A 26,276-nucleotide genomic window follows, 5' to 3' on the forward strand; every position below is an offset into this window, starting at 1 on the left:
TCCATACAGATTGTTTCCTATGTCAGGAGCCCATTCCTTTTTATTGCTGAGTGCTATTCCATAATATGGATATACCACAATTTATTTAACCATTTCAGTGCTTTGAAATAAACACCCAGGAGTCCACTTGCCAGGCATACGGTCGTAACATGTTTAGTTTTGTAAGAAACTTCAAGACTGCTTTCCAGAGTTGTCTATTGTCTTTTATTAGAAATACATATTCGTTGTGAGAAAGTCAGAAAATATAGATAGGTACTATTATGCATTGGTACAGTTTTATAGTATATACATTAATATTATTGTAACTAATATTACAGTATAGACAATGTTCTTCTCCTTTCCCTTTACTCTCAGTGTGCTTACAGTTGACTCCTTACCTCTTAGTTCTTGAATAAACACTGCCTTGTAGTGTTCTTTAATTCTTTTATGAACAATAGTATTTATTATCTGCAAAAAAATAAGTTAAATACTCAACTTAAATCTAATAATAATAATAATAAACCCTTCCCCTTGCCTATTTTCTTTTCTTTTCTTTTTTTTTTTTAAGGATTTTATTTATTTGACAGACAGAGATCACAAATAGGCAGAGAGGCAGACAGAGAGACGGGGGTGGGGTGGGGGTGGGGGCCAGGGGCACGGAAGCAGGCTCCCTGCTGAGCAGAGAGCCCAATGCAGGGCTAGATGCCAGGACCCTGGGATCATGACCCGAGCTGAAGGCAGAGGCTTTACCCCACTGAGCCACCCAGGCGCGCCCCCCCTTGCCTATTTTCTAAAAGAATCTTCCAAGCACTGCTTGAATTTGTAGTCAAATAGTCTTTCGCAAATTCAGGATTTTCTTTTTCCTGGGATCCAGCTTGCCAGCCTCTGAAATTGCCCTTGGGCTTCCCAGAGATGGGAGGCGCTCTAGAGCTGGGGAGAAGGGTGGGTCTGAGTGGCTTATAGGTTTCCACTACAGCCAGATGGGCCATCTCAGAAAACTGATTTTTAAAGAATGCTTATTGGAGGTAACTTTATCATTATGAGCAGTTTATAGTCAGTGGAAAAATCTTGGTAAATTTTGCAAAATTCACAAAAATGGTGATGTCAGGGGATGGAGTGTATGTGTGTCTGTTTAAGGATGGGGAAAAGGAGGTTATATCTTCATGTCTTCTTTGAAGAAATGTCTGTTTAAATTTTTTGCCCACTTTAATTTGGTTATTTTTTAAATCACTGATTGCGATATTTCTTTATATATGCTGGGTAGTATACACCTATCAGATACATGATGATAAATATTTTCTCCCACTCGGTGGTTGCTTTTCATTTTCTTGTTAGTTTTATGGAAGCATAAAGGGTTTTAATTTTGATGAAGTCCAATTTATCAATCTGGTTATGCTTTTTAAAATGTGAAAGGAGCCAGGCCAGTCCCACCAGGGATGCTGGGGCCACCAGGTCTTCCCTGGTGGTCCCCAACAATGGCTCTCTCCAGGGTTGCTCAGTGATGATTGCCCCTTGCCTCCGATTGCCTGCTCTCAGGGGATGGAGGAAAGACACACCTAAGGGAAAGAAAATCCAGTTCAGGGGAGGGTGACTTGAATAATAATAAAGTTATATATATATATAGAATATATATATATAAATATATTTCAAGTCACTATATACAGAGTGTAGTGGGGAAGTGAGTTTAAGCCAGCGACCCTAAACCTTGACTGCACATTGGAATCACCTGAAGAGTTTAAAAAATGGTGCTGCTTGGGTCCCACTCCCATTGATTCTGATTTATGCTGTCCACAGTATGACGGCCTGGGCATTAGATTTGTCAAGGCTCCCAAGATGATCCTATTATGCGGCAGCAGGTACATGGACCTAGGACCAAAGGGCAAAGATTCTGAGATTCTAGCTAAATATAAAGACATCTTGTTAGTAGTTAGTCATCTGAAGGTGTAATTGACTGTCTCGGGAGCTCTTTTTGCTGGAGGAAGCTGGACAGAGCGTGAGAGGGGCAATGTGGAGGAGCCTCCCACTTCAGCCCTGAGGACTGACTGGTGACTGCTGAGATCTCATTTGGTTTTCCTACAGTCTGCACATATAGTTTACTCCTTCACTTAATCATGATGTCTCGCCTCCAGATAACCCTCTGGTAGGGTTATAAATATCTGCAAATAGCCCTCCCAGATGTTGCTTACTGAGGCAGAACTAAATGATAAAGTGAACCTCTCCTACCCAACATTGATTATTTGCTTTTTCTCACTTTCCACCCTTGGGGGAAAAAAATCCATTCCCTTCCCACCCATCAGTTCACTGTCTGCACCTTCTCTTCCTTTTGTGCTCACCGGACGTGAAGCCCCATGTCCCAGGGAGACAAATGATTAGATTCCGCATTAGACGCCTGCACGGTGTAGCGCTCTGGCAAATTCTGTTTTGCAAGACTTTTGAGAAGTGGGTATTTATTTCTGTTCTTATTACCTGATGACAGTATTGAATCCAGAACACTAAATCCATAGCAATCTGTGGGAAGTGTAGGAAATTAGTTTTATTGGTCCTGAGACATCCCCCAAAACCAAACCCAGGAAGGGATTTCCGTGAGAGCTTTACAACTTTATGGTGTGTTGGCTTTTCAAGGTTAGAGCTTGATCAGTTATGAACTCTATCCCCTTATATTTATTGTACGAACAGGACACTTTTGAAATGGAAAGGATTCGATTCCTATGGCCGCTCAAACAAATTACCACATAGTTCGTGACCTACATCAATACAAATTTACTATCATACAGCATCAGAGGTCAGAAGTCTCACTGGGCTAAAATTGCTCACAGAGCTCTGTGGCTTCTAGAGGCTCAAGGGGAGAATCTGTTTCCTTGCCCTTTCCAGCTTCTAGAGGTGGTCTGTAGTTCTTGGCTCATGGCCTCTCCCTCTATCTGGAAAGCCAACAGTAAAGCATCTTCAAATCTGACCCTCTGTGAGCATATGGGGCTGATCCAGATAACCCAGGATCATCTCCCCAGCTCCTTGGTTGACTCACATCTGCAGGGTCTATTTTACACAAAGAGGAATGTATCCACAGGAGTTTGGGAGCCATTATTCCACCTACCACAAGAGGAGTATTAATAATTACACCAAGACAAGTGAGGGAATATTGGCACCAAGCTGGGCCAGCTGGGACATGTGGCTGTGATCATTATTTTTTTTATGGATGTTTATGCGTATGTTTATTTATCACTTTTTTATTGTATTATGTTAGTCACTATACAATACATCATTAGTTTTTGATGTAGTGTTCCATGATTTATTGTTTGCATATAACAACCAATGCTCCATGCAATACATGCCCTCCTTAATACCCACCACCAGGCTCACCCAACCCCCCACCTCCCTCCCATCCAAAACCCTGTTTGTTTCTCAGAGTACGCAGTCTCTCATGGTTTGTCTACCCCTCCGATTTCCCCCAACTCACTTCTTCTCTTCATCTCCCCATGTCCTCCATGTTATTCCTTAGGCTCCACAAGTAAGTGAAACCACTTGTTTCAGTCAGCTTGACTCTCTCTGCTTGACTTAATTCAGTCAGCATAATCTCCTCCATGCATCCATGTTGCATCCGTGTTGATGCAAATGTTGGGTATTTATCCTTTCTGATGGCTGAGTAATATTCCATTGTGCATATGGACCATATCTTCTTGGCTGTTGAAGGGCAACTTGGCTCTTTGCACACTTTGGCGATTGTGGCCATTGCTGCTATGAACGTTGGGGTATACATAGCTCTTCTTTACACTACATCTTTATCTTTGGGGTAAAGACCCAGTAGTGCAATTGCTGGGCCATAGGGTAGCTCTATTTTTAATTTTTTGAGAAACCTCCACACTGTTTTCCAAAGTGGCTGCATTAACTTGCATTCCCACCGAGAGTGTAGGAGGGTTCCCCTCTCTCCACATCCTTGCCAACTGGCTGGTGCTCATTAGAAGCTGCATCTGGTCATGAAGACACATTCTCCACCCAGACAGACACTGCCCTCTGTTGACTTTAACAACTGATTTTCAAGTCGTTCTGGTTAACTGCTCATATGTGACTTTAGCAAAGAGAACACCCAGCCATGCATGGAGGAAAAGGATGGGGGCAGGAGGGCTACTGGCTGTCTCTTGGGTGAAGTATGAATCCAGCAGCCTGGGGTGATAAGCAGAGCATGGCCTGCCACATCAAAGGAGCCTTAAGTGTGGCTTCTTTTTACTCTTTAAGTACTTTGAGCCAGTTATTTATTCTTTCCCAACTTCAAAATGATAAGAACTTCCTTAGGAAGTTTTTGAAGGTAGTAGATAATGTGTAGAATGTATAGATGTATACATATATACAAATGTATAGAAACGTGACCAAATGATGTGTTTCTCTGATTAAACGTGTGCCTCAGAACTAGTAATCCCTGCCTCGTTACATTTTTAGTATATTAACTTATTTTAAGATTTTGTAACTAGGTATAGTTTTTAACAATTTTTCGTGAGTTTTTCCTCTTATGCCTTGTTTGAAAAGGCAAAACTAGGTCTCATGCATACAAATATAGAAAATATTATATTCATCATTTTCAGCTGAATTCCCTCATTGCTTACAATAGAATTTTTAGGTGATAGCCATAAATACAAAACATTTGGGAGCTGTTAAAATAAACGCCAATAAATTCTTTTACAATATGCCATCATATGCGGAACATTCTTCAGGGAAAAAGCAGCCAATGTTGAATATGCAGAATATTCCCTTTTGCTTGACATTTAAAATAGAAAATGGTTTACTTCACACATTTTGCTATTAGTTTTTCAAGGCTTAATACTGTCACAGAATAGCTATAATAAAGTTGAGGTTATTTTTGTAACTGTATCAAAATAAACATGAAATTGATAGAGAAGAAATGAACATTGTAAGTTCTCTCCTAGTTCCCTTTAAACTTTCCCTCTAGGCCACTGTCTTATATGGTTCCCCACACTGAGCAGCCTGAAACCACAGGTGATCTTGTTGGAAAACTAACATTTTAGGAAATTAAGGGCTCCATAAAACTTACATTCTTACCTCAGGAAAATGTTTTTGTCATCCAAATATTCACTCCTAAAAAAAGGGGAGAGAAAAATTTCAAAATCCTGTGTCCAACAAGTCTATTTCATCTATTCTGGGTAATGTGATTCATGTGAATTTTTTAGAATTTTTTAGAATTTCATCTGTATGTGTTCATTAGACAAGATGCTGCATGGTTTTGGCTCATCTGTATATCTGATACATTTTGTATAATTGCTGGGAGTTGTTTTCGACAAGTTATCATAAAAGTATCTTACCTTGTCAACTACTTATTCTAGCAATCCAGGTTTTATCCTCAGAGGACAGGTGTAGTCTCATGATCTCCCTTGACCCCATCTGTCAGCCACTAAAAATTTCATCCCACATGTGCCATTTCCTCTTACTGGTTTTGTTGTTCTTGTTTTTGTTGTTGTTGTTGTTGTAAGAGATTTGGCAAGAAAAGTTTAATAACCCTGGATGTGGGGATAATTTAATAACATATGATTATACACTACATTTAAAAGAACTTCATCCAGCAAATATTTATTTATTCTATGCCTGCTATGTGCCAGGCACTGTTTGGGTCCTTAACTTTTCATTTATAAATAAAGATGACAAGAACACCCAAAATCACCAGGTGGATTAATGCAAAGGCTGAGATTCCAAACCACTGAAACTTGAACAGACCAGCCATCTCAAGCATCCTGAACATCTGAGTGTCAATGCCAGACAGTTTGCAGAGATTGTGTTAACAGCGGAATCTTTCATTTGCTATGGATCAGAATCTGGAGCCAAGCAACCGTGTTGATCCTCTGCAGTGCTGAGCAATTTGATTAATGGAACTGCACTTGAAAAGCCAGGTCAGGCAGCCTCAGCCTGAGGCAGCCACAGAGCAGAAAAGTGATAGTACACGTCTTCCTTACAAAAATACCCCCATAAGCAGTTTGTTGTATTTCTTCTTGTAAGAATGGCATCTTCAAAGGCTATGATTTTTAAGTTTAGAGTACTAAAATAGGATTATAAACGGGAGATTTTTAATATTTAGCCTTTATGACTCTTTTTATATTTTTTAAACTGTCACTGGTGAGTAGAGAATTGGAAAAATTGGCCTCCTTGAGGCCCCGGGACATTTCACATAAAATACCGAGGTGAGAGAGTGATGAATATTTGAATTTGGTTTCCCCCTGCTGGAAACTCAGTACAGTGTCTTTTGAGATCACCATCTTTCTAAACTGGTTAGGGTAAGTGTTGCCAGCTTCTGTGGGTGGGAGAGAGTGCTTCCCATGCAGCCATTCAGAAACCCAGACTCCTTCCATGTTGTGGCTCTGCCATCTTCAAAGGCAGGGATTAACAAACTGTGATCTGCAAGCCAGTCCCTTTTCTTGGCGAATATAGCTTTATTGGAGTGCAACTGTGCCCATTTCTTTCTATATTAACCACGGCTGCTATTGCTCTATAGCGATAGCATTGAGTAGTTGTGACAGAGACTGTGTGACCCACATGCCTAAAATATTTGCTATGTAGCCCTTTAAGAAAAAATTGGCCAGCCCGTGGGCTAGGTTTTTGGAGTCCTTTGCAGAGCTATCTGTTGAGAAAACCTGGAGACTTTAATGGCTCTGTCTAGAGTAGTATAGATAACCTCTTCCTTGTTCTTTTGGCCAGAACTCCAGCACGGGGCCATACCTGATTGCAAGGGAAGCTAGGAAACGTAGTCAAGTTGTTTGCAGAGGAAGAATGGAAAATAGGCTTAGTGAACCCACAGCCAGTCTCTGCCACATTAGCAATTTCCATGTACTAGAAGTACTGGAAGGATTAGAGAAATTGGGGATACACCGAGAAGCAAGTCCAAACTGATGGCCAGAAATCAAAAGTCCCTCTATGTGTATCTATTCATAAACTCACATCACAAACAACTACTGTGAACTCACATCATGAGGACAAACTGTAGGGGGAAATGGAATGAGCTAGAGGAGTTGCAGAAGTTTCAAATGGAAAGGCTTGTGGTTGCTGTGGAATGTGGCCAGGAAAAACCAGCTAGTTGTTTCCCAAGAGAATGCATGGGATGTGTTTGTCACCAGGTGCACAGTCCAGCCCCTCCAGCATACTCAGACACCTAATTTTGTCACCAGACCTGTATGTGTCTCTCTCCCATGGACTAGAATATTGATGACACAAGCTTACAGAAATCACAGCATCAGCTTGCTGAGGTTAAGAACAAAGGTTGGCTCAAACATGAGGGCTGAAGCAAGGCCACTACCCTGCACATCTTCAGGGGCTCCCATGGATGGAAGATTTATTTTCTACTCTGTATTTAAAGTGTTGAGAGTTTTTAGGTGTCCCCTTCCGTGAAAGGTAATACTGTCCCTCCCCCATTTCCTGACTTCTTTGTACTCTTTTTATATTGTCCATGATTTTAATAGTTAATTTTTATTAGTATAATCCCTAGGGATTTAACCCTATTTACCTGAAATGTAGGCCCTTCCTTCCTGAATTCTTTATTTTGCTTTATCTCTTACTTGGCTGGATTTCATCAGTACTGGTAATGTCAGGAAGCAGTATATGGTTGTACAGGCTGTCCACAGTGCAGTTGGCCCATCTCTAGGGAATATTTCCCTGCAGATGGTAGTCAAGTGCCTTGAAGAAAGAGACACTTCATAGTCACTGGAAAAGTGCCATTGGGCTGGTGGTGGGTCTGTCAGGAAATGTTCACAGGGGCTGTTATCTTCCAAGTCTTTGCTTCCTTAAAAACATTTCTTATATATATTTGTATTCAAAGGATAATTTTCCTAGGTTACATTTTCTTTTTCTCAGAACTTTATAGTTATTGGGATTTGTTTTGTTTTGTTTTTTGAAAAATTGAGCACTGCCTCCAGTCCTTTTCAGTCTTTTGAGTTATTGGATTTTATCATTCAGTAGGAGCCTACAGGTGTCATATCTCTGGGATCTTTTTGTTTGAGAATATCTCTGATATCTTTACATTTGTAGGTCAGCTTGGTCTGTGACCTATCCCACTCCCAGAGATGCAATGCCTTGGGAGCCTTGAACTACCCCCCTCCCCAGTTCATTAAAGAGCCCCAGATAATGGTAGATTCCAATCCTCTCCCACCCCACCTCCTTTGAGAATATGAGGAAGTGGGAAAGGGTTTTTGTTCCTAAGAATGTTTCCTTGAGTTTTTTCCTGAGTTTGCCTAATCACCACTTAACCTACTCTCTAAATTAGAGACTTGAAAGTATATTCACCAAAATATGAACATGCATCCAAGGGCAGACAGAATAAGAGAGTTGTCATATGCCTGAGCCCAGGCTCCAGAGTCAGACCACCCAGGTGTCAATTTCAGCTCCCCCTCTACCAAGGGGTCCCTATCTTTTCTGTGTTATGGGTCCCCTTGTTGATCTGGTAAACCCTAGAGAGATTCCTTTCACAATGTTTTTAAATGTCTAAAATAAAATACATAGCATTACAAAGCAGGCTGATTATATTAAAATAAAGTTTTCAAAATATTTTTAAATGAGATGATATAGTAATATGCAAATCACAGGATCTAGAAGCACACTTGATACCTACTATTGTTTCAAAGCAGTGATGAGTGCAGATCTTGAAAGATCTGCAGCAATTGTTAATGTGATATGAAAATATATGTGATTTCTATTGGCTAAAAGTCTAAGGTACTGCTAATACTAATGGAGCTCATCGCTTACATTTATAATGAAGAAATGCCAGATTTCAGTTAGATGTCAGTGAGAATCAAAATCCTGGGTTTCTGCCTAGGTTTACAGCACCCCTGAATTCAATACAGGAACCCCTGATTCTACCAGTTATACAGCCTTGTGCCAAAGTTACTTAACTTCTGTTATCTGTAATTTCTCCATCAGCAGATGGGGGTCATAATAGTAGATACTGTGTAACTAGCCAGTTCCCTCTATAGAAATGAATATAGGAATGTAAATCACTTAACTGCAGTGTCTGACACACTGAACACTCAATAAATAATGCCATTATTAATGATGGTAGAATTTTGAGTGCTGATATTTTATGTTCTACACACTTTGAAGTATTGCATAAATTATGCATTGGTGAAACAATATGCATATATTATTTTTATAATCATAAAACTATAAAGTTATTTTTACTGTGAAAATACATAAAGCTTGCAATTCCCTCAAATAAATACAAACTTCTGCCACTGAAAAATGGGACCGAATTGCAACCAGACACTGATTAGAAGGCTTTAAATGGTTTATTCTCAGTTTTAATGGACAAGCGTGAACACAAAGGGAAAGTGCTTCTTTGTGTCTGTTTTCCTCATTATTTTCACAGAACTAACACTCTGCTCATTATATTGCTAAGCACTAACTTAGTCATATGCCTAGTCTCTATCTCACTGAAGTCTTTTTTGGGATGTGGTTTTATTTTAAACATAAATACATTGTAAACCATTCTGTGGAGTCTCAAATTTAGCAAGGTCACTCAGTTGAACTTGAATGTGAATTTGGTTAGCGCTTTCAAACCCAGGTCCTTCTTGATGCTCCATGGAACCAGGCACAAATGTGCAGGAGAGTAGCCGTTTCCTGTTGCTCTGTGGGCATCTGTCTCCACAGTTATCGATTGCCTTGGTATTTCCTCTGTGTGCTAACGAGTTCTACCTTTAGATAAAAGGACTGACCTTATGTAAGAATTAAGTAGTAAGCCTGGATGACAGAGGGAGAGCATGTCTCCTTCCCTGTCACATCCCTGATATCTAGTACAGTGCCTGGCACAGTAAGGATCTGGCAATGATTTATTCAATGAAAGGCTTATCTCCACAAGAAACCTTCAAGGTTACTTCAGTTTTCAAGCCTGAACATTATCTAAGAATTTTCCCATAAGAAGCAAAAAAGCCATTGCTTGATATGGACGCTTTACATCTCATGTTGATGCAACCAGCCGAAAAGTAAAAAAAAAAAAAAAAAAAAAAAAAAAATTCCACAGTAGCAAGCCACTATTTTGATTCATTCTTTGTCTGAATTGATGGAGTGCTCAGAGAACATCTTAAGGGAACATGGAGATTAGAAAAACCAGTTCAATGCCACAGTAGCTGTTACAGTATCATGGGGGAGTGTGAGAGTGGAGTTCACATCAGGGGTGGACAGCTTGCTGAGAAATTTATTCTATTCGTAGGAAAATCATATCTAACATTCAGATTTATTATCATATATCATTCCACAGTGAAACTGGGAACTGGATCATTATTACACACTATATTTCCATGTCTGTCTATATATTATTGATGGGTCTCCATGCACAGAGGTCCACAAACTGGTCTGTAAGGGTTCACATGCTACATATTTCAGACTTTACAAGCCAAGCAGCCTCTGTCACAGCTGCTCAGTGCTACCATGGACATGGCTCTCATCCAATAAAACTTTACAAAACCAGGCAGCTGCCAGATCCGTTAGTTGACTGACCCCCAATGTAAACTACACCTGTCCTTGCAAACTCTTCACTGATCTTCAGCACCAGGAAACAGCCATTTCCTCTGCAAAGTGTGTCAGTAATAAAGGTGCTGAAAGCTGTACACAAAATGGTACAAATCCCTTTGCACTTCAAGTGTACAGACTTGCTCTTATGGCTAATTGTAATAATTTCGACCTCATTTTAGAGTAAGTGGTGGATGTGCCTTCTGTTTTAGTTCTTGGTGGCATAGAAGGCCATATCTGTTAGTTTTGTGAGAAAGAAACCCATGGTGTGACTGCAGACCAGTGAAATGTCTTCAGTGTATTGCTTTATCGTTTTCATTTATGTAGATGAATGAGTGGTGTGCCAATGCAAAGCAGTAGCCCTGAGCAAAGATGGGAAAGGGAAGGGATATTGAAGTCATCACTTACAGAGCAGGCGGAGGCCAAGGCATCTATAGACATGGAGTGCATTCCAAAAGTTGTATGCATAGAGTGCACCTCTGAAGAACTAATATCAGATAGGACAATATCAGATAAGGGCAATAGTACCAAGTTAACTTGCCCAGAATCACAGATCCAGAGAAAAGAGGCCCTTATACACACAAACTGATTTGATGGTAGAGAAGGACATCTCAATTGACCAATCTCTCTACAGTTTGATGATACTTCACCGTTCGCATCTCCTTCAAAATTGTAGGGAGAGACATCATAGATGGTTATGGTTCTGTTGGTTCATGGATGCCAAATCCTCTAGATATCTGATTTTTTTAAAATAAGTTTATATAATAGTAACAAACCCAAAGTTCAGAATGTTTTTAAGTCTTAAGAGAGTCATTTTATTTTTATAGCAAGCACAAAATTTAATTTAAAGGGGGAATAAGAAACTGACAGTGTTGTTGAATGTCTGTCACATTTTTTATAGCACTCCACGGATTTTGAGGATTAGACAATACTGTGGAAATACAGTGATAATAACGTTGTGAGATTTTATTATGAAATAACCAAATATTCTAGGCCCAATGCCACTACTTCTTAGTGATATTCGGAATTGGGAAATGTGTCTTGAGGGTTATTTAAATGAAGGTGGCAGCGATTCATCAGGTACCAAAATTTTAAAAAAAATTTTTTTTTAAGATTTTATTTATTTATTTGACACACAAGTAGGCAGAGAGGCAGGCAGAGAGAGAGAGGAGAAAGCAGGCTCCCCGCTGAGCAGAGAGCCCAATGCGGGGCTCGATCCCAGGACCTTGGGATCATGACCTGAGCTGAAGGCAGAGCCTTTAACCCACTGAGCCACCCAGGCACCCCCAGGTACCAACATTTTTATTTAGAAAAAGAATTGATTAATTATTAAAACCATAAAATGATTTCACCCATGACATCTGTGACATCATGTTATTCTTTATGATCGATTACTCATCCATTTATCTCATTCTTCTGTCTTTCCTGCCATTACCAGGTACATGTGAGACAAGGAAATAAGGAATTCCAGTATGGTTGTAAGAGCAGTTCATTTTTCTTTTTGTCAAAGGTTTCCCCCTCCCACAGCCATGACAATATTTCCTGATGATTGGTCATTTCTATGAATTGAGAAAGAACAGCATCCAGCTTCATCAAATATCCATTAAGGTTGTTCTAAGATCTGTTGAATTAAAGTTGTGTCCTTGGCCCATGCAGTAGAGATATGGATTGTTTTTAGAAGCTTAAAAATAAGGAAGGAATGGAAGAACAAAAAGAATTACTATGTTGCAATGCAATTAATGAAGCAGTTGGGAAATGGGGAGAGAATTGGGTGGAGGGTCAGGCCTTCGGAGACCTTAGGAGGGTCAAGGCAGTATGTCAGCTGTTTCCTCAAGACCTTATCCTGAGCACTCTACCCTACTAAACCTGCCTCACCTCCTGCTTCCTCAGCTCCAAGATGTTCCTCACAGTACTTTGTACTTCTCTTCACAGTACTTTGTAGTTTCTTTAAAAAAAAATGATAAGAGATGAAAATACTTTGGAGGAAGTTGACAGTGGGTTCGTTTGCCAAGATTATCAAACTTAAGTAGTGTTTTTAAAATTGTGCTTTCCTAAATACAGTTCTCTTCTTAGAATAGTTCTCAGGTTGCAAGAATGGAGACCAATGAAGAAATGGGAGAAGTTCATAATACATAATACAGTACATAAGATTAAAAATTCATAGATTAAAAGCATAAGAGTTTATCCTAGTACTGTAGAAGATGTTAAGTGTAGATCTTCTCTGTTTAAGGAAATTATACATGAAAATAGGGTAATAAATGCACCATGAGAAATGCTTAGAAAAGAATCACATACCTCAAAACACTCAGCTTCAGTCATTGAGATTCAGTCTTAATTTTTCTCTGTTGATTCTCCTCTAAAAATGCATTCTTTTCTCTTCCTACTGACATCATCTTAGTTAAGACCACCATCATCTCTCATTTAGACCATTGCAATAGTCTCTTGGTTTGCCTGCTTCCCCTTATTCCCTGCAATTAATCACCTACCAGCAGCCAGAATGGTCCATTTAAAACACCAATTAGATTACACTCTCTTTTGCTGAATACTCTTCTTTCTCATTGCGTTTTGAGCAAAATTTAAATGCCGTGCTCACCTCTAATGGCTTACACAGTGTTCCTATGTGTTTTAATGGCTCCCGTCTCCACTCTTGATACTTGCTCACCATACTGTGTTTCCCTATTTTCCTCAGAAAGGGGGAAATAATCGTAGCTTCCTCATGAGTTACTAAGAAGGTGAATAGTGTAAATTGCATTCAACAGTGACTAGTACAGAGGATGCACTCCATGAATTACTACTGTTAGACATCCGTGACATAGGCTGCCCTTCCAGTTCTAGAACTAGCTGTGCCCTTTCCTCCTTGGCACCTTTGGTTTTGATGTCCGCCTGCCCGAACGGCTCTTTCCCAGCTCCTTCCCTGGCTGCTTCAGTCTCAGCCCCAGTGCTTCGTCTGCAAAGAACCCTCCCCCTCGCCATCTAAGTAGCTTCCACCGAACTCTCACGTCACCCAGCCACCTGTTTATTTTCTTCATGGTGTTTCCCCAAATCATATTACAGATTAATTCCTTCAAGTGTTTTCAGTCTGTCTCCAGCAACAGACTGGAATCTAAGAATGGAGTTATATCCATCTTATTTATCACTGTATCTCCAGCTCATGAAACAGTAGAAACTCAGTGTTCCTGATGGACAGGGACGTGATGACAAGGGTCTCGGCTCACAGTTAAGCTCAGTTATCGAATGAATGATTCACTGCTGACTCTTTCGGTTCTGTGTGGCTGCTGTAACAGATTACCACAGACTTGGTGCCTTAAGACAACAGAAATTTTCCTCTCACCATTCTGAGGACCAGAAGTCCAAAGTCTGTTTCGTGGGGGTGCAGCTGTTCCCCAGCAGACTCTCAGCCTAGGGTGGGTGATGGTCCAGTGAGACCAAAGAAGACACCTGGAGACAGTGATCAGGATGCAGGTTCCCTTATGCACAGGGAGGATCTGGTGCTAGGATCTCCATGCAGCCAGTTTGTAGATCATAGCCACTTCACCCTGCAACTCTCAGTAGTCCTTCCCCTCCTTGCCCGGCCAGCATTTCCAAAAAATAAAGGCCTTCCACATGCACACTCTTCATTGCAAAGGAGACACTTGTCTCAGGTTGGCCATCCCCTGAGCCCCTGACTTTGAACCCTGAACAACACACTGTGCCGTGCATCCTGTCTGAGGGGAACACAGAAGGAGGACAAGATCTCTGCATTTTCAAGACCGTGATTAACAGGGATATTCAGGGTATGTTTGCACAACTCTGCTCTCCAGAATGTACCATATGCCAGGCCAGAATTCAGCAGAGCCATGATCCATGCAGAGTTTCTGGGAGAGAATCTGTACCTGGCCTCTTCCAGCTGCTATGGCTGCCAGCATTCCTTGGCTTGTGGTTCTCTCTCTCCATTCTCTAAGTGGAGATCTTCAAATCTCCTCTGCTCCATATTCTCATACCCTTCTGTGTGTGTCTACCTTCTCCCTCTACCTCCCTCTAATAAGATACATGTGACTGCATTTAGGGCCCACCTCAACCTGGGTATATTAGCCTGTGCTCAGGCTACCCTAACAAAATACCACACATTGGGTGGCTTAAATAACGGAAGTTTACTTCTCACACGTGGAGGCTGGAAGTCCCAGATCAGAGTTCCTCAGGGTTCAGTTTCTAGTGAGCTCTCTTCCTCGCTTGCAGATGTCTACCTTCTCACTATGTCCTCCTTGGCCTTTTCTCTGTGTGTATACATGGAGGTGAGGGATGTGGGAGAGAGAGCTCTCTGGTGTCTCATGAGGACACTGACCCACCTTTATGACCTCATTAACCTTAATCACTTCCATGGAGGCCCCGTCTTTAAATATAAGACACATTAGTGGTCACGGCTTCAAAGGGGGGTGGGTAGGGTAGCCACAATTCAGTCCATAGCACAGAGGATAACCTATCATCTCAAAATGTTTAACTTAATCAAACACCCTTAACATTCAAAGGTTCCAGGTATTCAGATGTGGATGTATTTTGATGGGGGAGGGGGGTCACTTTTCAGCCTACCACACAGAGGAAGCAAAATGCATTGCTGAACTTGAATATACTCAAAGATGGTTTGTGGTCCTGGGGAGTAGTTGCTCTAAATTAATAGTGCAAAGCAGTATAGGAACTTAGGAGGATTCTTAATAAGTTCAAACGATCAGGCAGTGGTTTGTTATTTGCACTGACAAAAAAGCCTTCCGCCCCAGATGGACTGATGGTTGTACCCTTCTTTTAAGTTGCCAATTCTCTACATGCATTTGCAGTTCAATTTGATTCATGCTGAACTTTTCAGAAAGAACTGTTAAGGAAAGTTTTCAGACCTATCCATGCTTTAGCATTGAGTCTCAGTGACGTAAAGCTAACAACAGCTGACATTTATTGAACATTTACTATGTGCCAAGCACTGCATCAAAAGTCTCATATATGTATATGTTTACACACACACACACACACACACACACACACACACTCTCTCTCTCTCTGTCTCTAGGAGGGATGGGGCAGGGTGAGGTGGGATGACCCCATCTTCATTCCTGAAGATGTGAGCTATTAGTAGTTCTGCCTGGATTGGGTTGTTGATGTTTCCCATTAACTATAATCACAGGGCATGGTCATACTAAGGAATGCCTGGGGATCTCCTGTATCCCAGACCTATTATTCCTTACCTCCTTCATGAAGTAGGAGCCCAGTTCCCTTTGGTAACCAAGATCGATCACCCCAGCCAGCACAGCAACAAGAACTCCCTTTTTTGTTAACTGAGAAGCACAAGATGAAAGCAGCTGAGTGGCAGTCTTCACTTCCAGTCCAGTGGAATCATGGTTGTGTCTCCTGGTAGAAACATTCCTCCCTTTGTTTTTGTTTTTTAAGATTTTATTTATTTTAAAAAGAGAGAGTGAGTGCCCGTACTTGAGAGTGAGTGAGGAGAGGGGGAAAGGGAGAGGGAGAGAATCTCAAGCAGACTGCCCTAAGAGCAGAGCCTGATTCAGGGCTTGATCCCACAACCCTGAGATAACACTCTGAACCGAAATCCAGAGAAACTTAACAAACTGACCCATCCAGGTGCCCCTGAAACAGTCCTCCCTTTGGAACTAAGACTTTTAGATCAGCAGAGCAATATGTTAATGGAAAGCAAAAATTTTACTCGTGGATCACAGGGGGAAATAGGGCGCGGTGCCACTCCCATTTCTGCCTCTTGATTCCATTGTAATGAAACAGGGATTCTTTGCGGTAAGTTGAGCTGTAACACTTACCACTTCTATAAACTAAATCTCGTTCACTGGCTTTCACATTCAGTTTCCTGCAAAATCACTGCAGCCCAGTGTGACCTGTGTGTTGTGTGGAGGGAAAACAGATTGATGATGCAAGAGTCGTAACATGGGAGTGAAGGCCACTCTCTGTGTCCCTCACATGCAAATGCAATCCCTTTTTGACGAGTGATAAGAAGAAGGAAGCACGGAAAAGCGACATAAATGAGCCATCTGATGGCCTTTGTTGTAAGTGAGCCTATAATTAAACACTCCCACAGATCAGGCCCCCTTTCTTCCACGTCTGGCCGGGCTGTTCTGGTCTTCTTTGGCCAGACTGCAGAGAATAGAAATCGGCATGAATGATGAGTTCTATCAATTCATCAACCCAAGTGAAAATGTCTGTTTGTCATCTACAAGATAATGTCAGAAATCCATTTTTAGCTCCCTGTTGCTGTACTCTTGTGTGAAATTACTCACAGGGGAAGATATTTACCCATAAAAAACCCTCATTGACCTTGGAGGTGATTGGCTGCACGAATTATAGTGCCAGATGAATTGGTTTTGCAAATCAAACAGAAGTCCGCATAAACCCAACTGGGATTGCAGTGGGCGGGGGGGAGGGGGTAGTGGGGGGTGGGGGCACTGCCCTGTCCTGTGAGGGTGTCAGGGCCTTCCTGCTCGCTCCTTCTCTCCTTGCTATCACCTTGGGAGAAAGAACCAGGAGGGAGGGGTTGAGGTCAGTGCTGGTGGTCTCTGAAGACAACCGAGTTGTGGGTTTGTGGGTAGATCATGTGCCACGCTCTCATTTGATACTTCCCATGCTATGACTTATGACTTAGGAGAAAGAAATATTGCAGTATTTAGCCAGAAAAATTTAGCCCTTTTCTTTGTTCTTAAAAAAAAAAAAAAAAAGAATGAGGGGCTGCCTGGGTGGCTCAGTTGGTTGAGCAACTGCCTTCGGCAGTCGTGGGATCGAGTCCCACATTGGGCTCCCAGCTCCATGGGGAGTCTGCTTCTCCCTCTGACCTTCTACACTCTCATTCTCTTTCTCTCTCGAATAAATAAATAAAATCTTTAAAAAAAAAAAAAAGGAATGAAAAGAGGGGATGAAAAATACAAGGAGGTAAGAGTAGGAGACAGAACAGCAATAAGGCAGTTCTAAAGAATTTGAAAAAGCTCTGGCCTTTCCAGGCAGTGTGTTTCCAGTTCAGTAAACTCAGGAGCCAAACTTTTGCATTTGTAATACTCTTACTAATAATAAAAATGATCTTGTTAGTTTAATGCAGAGCCAGAATTAGGAGGTCAAACAGCAACTGGTTTATGTTGGCATTTCTGTGGAGCCAAGTCTGTCTAGTTGCCTTGCCCTGAATAACAATTGGCTCAGACCCAGCAGCAATAGATCAGGCCCAGGGGAAAGCCTTTCCTCACAGGATCCCAGGCAGACTGTGGCTGACAGCCTGCCCAGCAAGGACCAGCCTCTCCTGGTTCTGCTCCTCACCACGGCACTCCCAAGCTCAAGGTGTGGTCCACAACCGGCTGAGATACACACAGCTTCAGAGAGGTGAGCTCTCCTCAGTGAGCGGCCCTCTCCCTTCCACCCCAGGACACCTGGCAGATTAGTCGTTGCCCAAAGGGTCCACTCTTCAACTCACATCTCAGATGGGAACCCATAGTTATAAAAGCTAATTTTATCAACCCATATTACTTGGATTTAAAAACTCTGCTATGGCATTATATTTATATAGTATTATATTTAATTGTGATTCTCTCATAAGTGGCATTTGCATTACTTAGTTCCTGATGAGTCTTTCACTCACTGTGGTACCAAGGATCTCCAGCTGCATAACCTGGTTTTCTGTTGGGAACAGAATGGACTTAATTATTTGTTCTCAGTCTCTAGAAATCACTGTTAGATGTGCCAATTGATTTACTGTTGTGTGTGCATTTTATATCACAGAGGATGGAAGTATAAGGGAGAGGACACGATTTTACATTGTAGATCATTCAGGATAGTTTTCACAAACCTAATTAGAAGTCTAATTTTTCCCAGGCATAATTTGCTACTGAGCTTGCCAGACCAATCTCCCTGCATGGAAGTTCTTACCAACAGCTTTTGAACCTCACATATACCAGCCTGTGCCGTCTGACCTTGGGAATGACCAGTCACTGCCCTTTATTGTTCTATTTACCCATGTTGTATTGACCCTTGAAGCAACCACTAAGTTTGCAAATTCCCAGCCTCTATCCTCCTAGGTATTTTCTGCTAAAGAGTTAAAAATGTGGAAAGATTTAATTATACCTGTGTCTCTTTCAAAGAAGAAACAAATAACAAAAAAGGAAATCATTATTGTAGCCACATATCTTTTGTTTTCCTTTGTGTATGTGAAAAGTCATGCATAAGAACACTTAGAAATGTCCTTGAATTTCAGTGCAGTGCAGAAACCACTTTCAACAATTACCATTGTCAATTTTCCAAATGGAATGCCTCTTGCAGCAGCAGCCTTGCATCCAATAGAGCCCCTTTGCTGGGGCAAGACATGTCTTTTTATGTTTTAGCAATAATGCCTTCAAGATGAGGCATGGTCTGAGATACTGCTATTTCTTTCCTCCACACTTTACAGATGGCCTTGGGAACATGCGACGGTTTGAAAATATTGTCCTTTGCTCACCTACCACACATGAGAAGGCTTTAGAGATAGTGTTCTCTCCCCCACTTATCTTCTCTCAAGTTCGGAAAGCAGGTCCTATCAGGTCAGCAGTCATGGCTCACAGGTGTGTGTGGATGCATGTGTATGTGTGTATGTGTGTGTGTGTGTGTGTGTGTGTGGAGGTAAAAAGTGAGAGATGGAGAGAGAAAGAATACATGCTGGGTGGTTAATTTAGGGAATTATTCTTTTTCTGGGTATCTAGTTATGCAGTCCCCTTTCCTCCTGGCTATCAAGGAACTCTCTTTACCTGTGTCTTTTTTCTTTCTAATTTGACCTTATTTTCTACCTCCTTCCAATCGCATTTTCTCTGAGGTTCCTTGGCTCTCCAAGTTAGACAAAATTGGATCTAAATTTAAATCTCTCCTTTTTTGTCAGATAACTCCAGGAGCTCTACCCAAATCTCATTCCCCTGTACCCCAGTTTCCTAGGAAACCTCACCATCTACTCTTTTCCAGATCTTTCGTCTGCATATCACAAGCGACATAGTTCCTTTTTTCCATTGACTTTGTTTCTTTTCTGGAGACAGAACTACCCTATATATCCCTTTAAGAGCTAAAAGAGTCTTTTAACTTTTTATTATCTATTAAATAAAAATTCATTCTGGTCATTAATATGCCCCAGTGCAGTCGCTGAGCAAAAATGACCAGAGCCCAACATCAGTATTCTTAGAAAAGCCGTATTATACAGAAGCCTGCACCAAGAGTGCACCCCTCCAGGGAAGAAAAAAGAAGCAGGCCCATCATACAAAAGTGGTTCAGACATAAATTCAGTAAAAGCAGAGCTTTAACCCAAAGTCACTTCATCCTTGAACCCTTCCACCTTTCTGAGAATTGACCACATTCTTCTCTGCTCACCCCTGCCCTCCTCTTGGTCAAGCTAGAAAAGGAAAGATGCCCTTGAAAATTGCCCTCTTCCTCCATTATTCTACGTTTATAAGTAAAATGTGAAATGGCTTTCAAACCATGTAGTTTCCTACTGGTATAGGCTTAAGACTCACTCATGTCATTAGTTTATTAAAACTGCTTTAATGTTCAATACCAAAGCCAAAATGAAAATTTGTGTTCTGTTCTTAACTGATGTGCCGAATGTCCCATTAGCTAAATAGTAATCATATTGAGATGCCAGCTGGTTAGAGCTAGGGTTTTTTTGTTTGTTTGTTTGTTTGTTTAAGAATTTATTTATTTGACAGAAAGAGACACAGCAAGAGAGGAAGCACAAGCAGGGGGAGTGGGAGAGGGAGAAGCAGGCTCTCTGCTGAGTGGGGAGCCCGATGTGAGGTTTGATCCCAGGACCCTGGGATCATGACCTGAGCCAAGGGCAGACGCTTAACAACTGAGCCACCCAGGCGCCTTTAGAGTGAGGTTTAATCCCTCACTGGAGGCTGAGGAACTTTGTAAAGTTTTATCATCAGTCTTCCAAGCCACCCCTTTCTGGATGATGGCTCATGTCCCAGGCAAATTGCATTAAGCAACACACAGGCATTCTCATTATGTGCCATGAGAGCTTTCTGACCCTTGTTAGCAAAGAGACCCATCAGGATGGAAAAGACAGCAGCAAAGTGAACATTGTGGGCAGCGTGGTCATGTTAGTGCCAGCCCACCCCTTCTCAGCTTGCTTCTCAAAGCTTCAGGTTGGGTAAACGCAGGTGTGAGTGTGTCTACAGCATGGAACATAGAGCATCTTCTGATGAGCTACCACTGACTGGGACCACCACGCACACTTCTACCAACAGCCTGTGCTCGTCAATGGGGATAGCAAGCTTCCACCTGAACCCTGCCCTGTGTGTAACTTCAGGCCTCCTCTAGTGCCCAGGGCACTCCTTGTTCTTTGGTTAAGCAACTAAGCATGAGTATTTCTTTGCACCAAATGACATAGGCAGCCTAGAATATACAGAATTTTTTTTTTTTTTTTTTTTTTTTTTTTTTTAAAGAATGTGCTATCAGGCTAAGTGCAGCATCCAAACCTGGGAATCATCCTATCAGGGATCCTCATTCAGTTTTCTTTTTTCTGTCAATCCAAACAGAGAAAAGAAAATCAGACCTTTCCTCCGTGATTTCTAATATTCAGTATTTAACCAGATGAATCATAATGCATATCTTTTGTTCCCTTTTGGGCATGCATGCTAGATAAGATTTTGTCTACCATCTATGAATAAAAACTCTTGGGTGACTTCCACGGTGCCTCTGTCATATAAAATCCCATGCTATCTGTATTTTGAACAATGTTAGAATGACTTCTGCATGAAATAAATGGAAATGCATGGGAAGTAAAATATGTGCTGTCATTCTAAAGCTGAGTCCCAGGAGAACCCTAGGTAGTGGAATTATCATTCAACTTGATGGCTCCATGTCCAAAAAAGGGATGATTCAGGTATTTGTTCATACAATGACAAAGGTATTAGCTTTACAAAGATGGATTTTAAAATATTTGTCGTCTTGATCAAAGCAGACCATTGGAACTGAAAGGAGGAATTGAGAGGAATTCACGTCCTTGTTGCAGGATACCGCTCGTGAGAGCCCTTCCTATCCCTCCTCCCGCATTGCCAAATCTTGTCCATCCCGAGTTTATGAAACGTCCTGTGCCAATCCACTGATCAGCAGCCCCCATCTTCGACCCAGACTCTTGCATCGTCCCTCCCCGTTTGTTGTCTGGTCATTCTCCTCTGACTGACCCTAGGTTTGAAGATGACTTTTGAAGTTAATGATTAAGGGTCAATACTCTGACTTCCCTTTCAATGAATTTTTGTTTGCCATTGTATTTATGAGAAAAGATACTGGATTATCAAGTTTAAAGCTAAAAAATTGAAGTACACCACTAGTACAGGCTGACTTTTTACTGTTTGTTTCTTTAATCTGAAACTTCTACATGGTTAAATTTGTTCATTTACTCAAAATACAAAGAACAAAGGACGCTTAGCAGATGTCGACACTATGCCAGGCTCTACACTTGACACTGGTCGAGAAAGACACAGTCCCATAGTTAAGGGAGAAAAGCAATATAATCAATGATTACATAAAAGTGTTTCATATGTGACCACTTATTATAAGATAAGGCTATCGACATTAACGACAAAACAGTACTCATGACAACAAAGGTGATATGATTGAATGCTTGTTGCAAGGTAGGCATCGGTTAAAGGTTTTACCTGCTTTATCGAGTTTAATCTTTACAGCCACTCTTTATATAGCTATCTGTATATAGATAACAATTATTAGCCTTACTTCACTGATAAGGCAACTTGGACCTGAGGAGGTTAACGTACTTGTCCAAAATGACAGCTAGAAAGTAGGGGAGCTGAGATTTGAATCCAAAGTGTGGGTAGAAGGCAGTTTGGAATCTCCCCTTCGGCTGCTGACGTAGAGGCCAGCTTACACCTGCGAGCAGCATAGCTCTTCACTTGAGACTAGGCACATGTCCGTGGAGTTTGGAAATGAAAATCATTAACAAAATATTTGAAATTATTATAGTGTTGGGAACAAACCCCTTTCATTCACCAAAGTTTCAGGTAAAGACTGCAGCTCTTGAATGTAGAATTTCAGGAAGCAGGTGTAGGGGTAAATTGGTTTTCTGAGATCACCTGCAATAGATCTGATGGTCTTCTTTTCCTCCCATTTCACCTTGCCAACAAATTCATGGATCAAAGAATAAAGCACACTTCTTTTCGTTGGGAAAAACTGAATCAGTTGTTTCAAGTTATTCAAAGTGAAGTTGTTACAAGCTGAATCTAGTCTATAAATCCACCTGAGGAAGGACTATCACATCGTTTGAATACGAAGAGTAAAGGAATTGAAAGATAGGGTGAGGAATGATCTAGAAAGAAAATCAGAAAGTTGTCTTTAGTTTTAGCTACCTTGCTGCTGCTAAAGAGAGAGAGACGGAGGGGGATCGAAAGAAGGAGGGAGAAAGGAGGAGGAGGAAAGGGTGGAGAAGAGGGAGAAGGGGAGGAGGAGCAGTAGCAGGGAAAAGGAAAAGAAGAAAGAAAAAGAAAAAAAAAACCACTGTAATGGACTCTTCACCTCAGGGATGTCTTTTCTGCTGTGGCTGTCTTTGAACTATTATAGCCTTGCAACGTACTTTATAGACTCTCTGCATCCCCTTCCTGTTGTTCTTCCAGCTTCCAGTTAATTTTTGTCTTTTCAGCAGTTTTTAGTTCTGTTAGAGTATGAGCATGAAAAATGAATAGGAAAATCCAATCAAACTGGTCTTCTGTTTGCCCATGGATGCAGCACATGGTCAAGACTGGAACAACAGCTCTTGACTAAAATGGGATTTGGCATTCACAAGCGCATTGTGTTTTGTCTACCTGTACCTCTGTCTCTCCATTCGGATGTTTAAGCCCTCGACCATAGGTTCTCATTTCTCTTTCCCCAGTATTTAGTTCCATTTTTGCTATAGAAGGGCATAAAAGAAACTTTTTGCTGAATGAGTGAACAAATGAATGAATGAACAAATGAGTGAAATAGAAATTACAACACTTGCGTTGTAAACTTACTCCCCTCCACCTCAGTAGATACTCAGTAGATACAGCTTCCAGTGTAACTACTCAAGAAGGCTCAGAAGCGGGGCACCTGGGTGGCTCAGTTGGTTGAGTGATTGCCTTCGGTCACGTCTTGTTCCCAGAGTCCTGGGATCAGGGCCCACGTCTGGCTCCTTGCTCGTGAGGGAGGCTGCTTCTCCCTATCCCTCTACCTGTTATGCTGCCTTCTCATGCTCTCTCTCCCTCTGTCAAATAAATAAAAAAAAAAAAAGTCCAGATGTTGTAGTTTTTTTGAAAACATACATAAATTCACAAGCCCTTGTATAAACCAATATTTCCCCCCCCACACACAAATCTCAATAAATTGTCAAGCAAATACTTTAGGAAGCAGGATGCTACCTATACAGCTCTGATTGTTTCCAGATTAGTGGAGCAAGAATGGAATGCTTACTACTTTTTCTCGATCTAAGGATAATCTCTTCTTGCAAAAGATACTTACAAAAGATAGTTACAAAAGTCGGTAGCAGTTCCTATGAGGAACACAAATAGTGTCTGAACTGGATGCAGGCCCAACAAGAGTGCCCAGTGCGGCTGTGTCAGGGAGGGATTTGGTGTTTATGGCTTCATTACAACCTTAAATGGAACATCTCTATTTCTTTAGGGTTTAATGAAGCTACAAACAACCCTTGTTGAGGGATATCAGAGATTTTTTGTTTTGTTTTGTTTGCTTTCAACTCGACATATTTTAATTTGTGCTTAACTAGTTCTCCCACATCAGGGACTCAGACTGGCACTTTAGGGACAATTAGCTAAGTGTTCTTCTGTGTTCGCTGCAGAGCCGAGGAAAAAGATAAGGAGAATCAATAGGAGCAAGGCAGTTTAGGAAGATAACATTACGCGTCCCATCAGGAGCCTTGGCCAGCTCGTCAAAGCACCTGCTCGGCTGGGGAAATGCTCTTCCCGGGTCCCTCGGGGCCTCATTCTTGTGGGGGCAGCTCTGCTCTGACGGCTGAGTGACTTTGCTGTCGTGTTCTTCAGTTTTCAGGGCTTTATCTCCTGTCTTTCTTCACCATCCTCATCGGGCTGGTGCTCTACTCCTCCACCTCCACATACATAGCCCAGGACCCCCGAGTGTACAAGCAGTTCCGCAATCCTTCAGGCCCCGTCGTGGACTTACCGGCCACAGCTCAGGTGGAGCCCTCGGTCACCTACACCAGCCTGGGCCAGGAGACCGAAGAGGAGCCCCACGTGCGTGTGGCCTAGGACAAGGCCCCCCCTGCCCACTGAAGTCACCTCCGTGGCCACGTTGTTCACCCTTCACCTCTGTATTGTACATAGAGAAAGGTATTTATTAGGTGTGTGTATGCAGGTGGACTGCAAGGTAGCAAATCTGAAAGCCTGTGAGAGGCACAAGCTAACCATCCCTGGAGACAGGGGCTCCAACCCACCTGACTTAGCAAGACGCCTAGCTAGTGTGTATCCTGATCGCGACCCTCCTGCATTAATTACTGTGAAAACTTTTGAATTAAAAGCAAGTATTGTTATTATTTGTATTATTATTGTTACTGTTATTACACTAACTTTCAGGAGGTTGTTTTGTACTCCTGACGAGAACTATCGCCAGACCCACGTGTAGTTAACAGAAGTCCCCCTTTTCTATGGCAAGTCACTTTTTAAGAATCATACTTTATTTTTTTGCACAGTCTATATGAGCGCTGCGTGCCACAGGAGCTCCACCCCTGAGAAGTTTCCTTAGCCTAGGGACCCGGTGGCTGATGGTTTCCTCTGTTACCTGTTGGATTGCCTGCTCGATAAGAATTTTGTGCTGGGACCCTTGTGGGGAGGGGCAACTGACCATATAATTCTCTATTCTAGGAATAGATATAAAACACTTGAGCCTTTTTATATTTCCATCTCTGATTACTCTGGACCATTGCCTTTTTGTTGTACCACATAATTCTGCTAACGAAGTCCCTGTAATAACAGGATAAGGAATGTTCCATTTCTGAGGCTCATAGAAAACCCCAGAAATAATAATATCATGTGCGTTTAGAGTTATATATATATATATATAAAATCTTTCTGCCCCTCCCTATACCTTCTCTTCCGAAAATGTATTTGATTTTACCTTTAATTCCTAGACTTCTTTAGTGACACTATGGAAATTATTCAAGTCATTGGAAGAAGCCATGGCCCCTGCTCTCTTAAATTGTGTGACACCCTTTTTAAGCTCCACCAGCATGGATATCACCCTCATTGTGGGGTTTCATCGGTTGCATGGCCTCCCAACAAAGTCAAGGTGCTGATGTGGAGCAGTCTGTGACAATGGCTGGATTGATCTGACCACTGGTAGTGATAAAGATGGCGTGGATGAAAAGCATGGCCTCCTGGTCGTATTCCGCATCCCTTCAACCACAGAATATATCAACGCCATATTCTTAGGGATACAGAGAACATCGCAGGATCCTGATAAGGCTTTGAGGGATATCTTACTAGTGTAATTGTGTTGCCCTTAAAGTAACTATTTTTTTCAAACACACACACACACACACACACAAAATCAAGAAGCACCACAGACCTCTACGATTTGGAATAAATTTTATGTGTCAGTATGTGAAATAGTCTTTAAGTTTGGCTGGTTTCAATACCATGCAAAAAAATCCGCGATGGAGTACAGGGATTGTAAAGGGAAAATAAATGCTTATGAAACTGTGGGCAGTTCAGATCAATACATCTTAAGCAAACAAAGCAAAACACCAGAGGGGTCCGTGTAAAGTAGGACAGATTGCAGCCCCATCAGGATTCCCATAGAGCCTGCCCAAGGCCTAAATC

The 26,276-nt window shown here is 41.6% G+C and overlaps 1 protein-coding gene across 1 annotated transcript in view; it reads left to right on the plus strand.

Moving 5' to 3' along the window:
• Positions 1–25,502, plus strand: part of SLC35F1 (solute carrier family 35 member F1) — a 385,982-nt gene extending 360,480 nt beyond the window's left edge. The window contains exon 8 of the mRNA XM_032862394.1: positions 24,483–25,502. Coding sequence (XP_032718285.1) covers positions 24,483–24,707 — 225 coding nt within the window. The 3' untranslated portion in view covers positions 24,708–25,502. The remainder of the gene's footprint in view (positions 1–24,482) is intronic.
• Positions 25,503–26,276: the final 774 nt, after the last annotated feature.

This window comes from Lontra canadensis, unplaced genomic scaffold, assembly GCF_010015895.1.
Source record: "Lontra canadensis isolate GAN:19392208 unplaced genomic scaffold, GSC_riverotter_1.0 scaffold23, whole genome shotgun sequence".
In the NCBI taxonomy this organism is placed as follows: Eukaryota; Metazoa; Chordata; class Mammalia; order Carnivora; family Mustelidae; genus Lontra; species Lontra canadensis.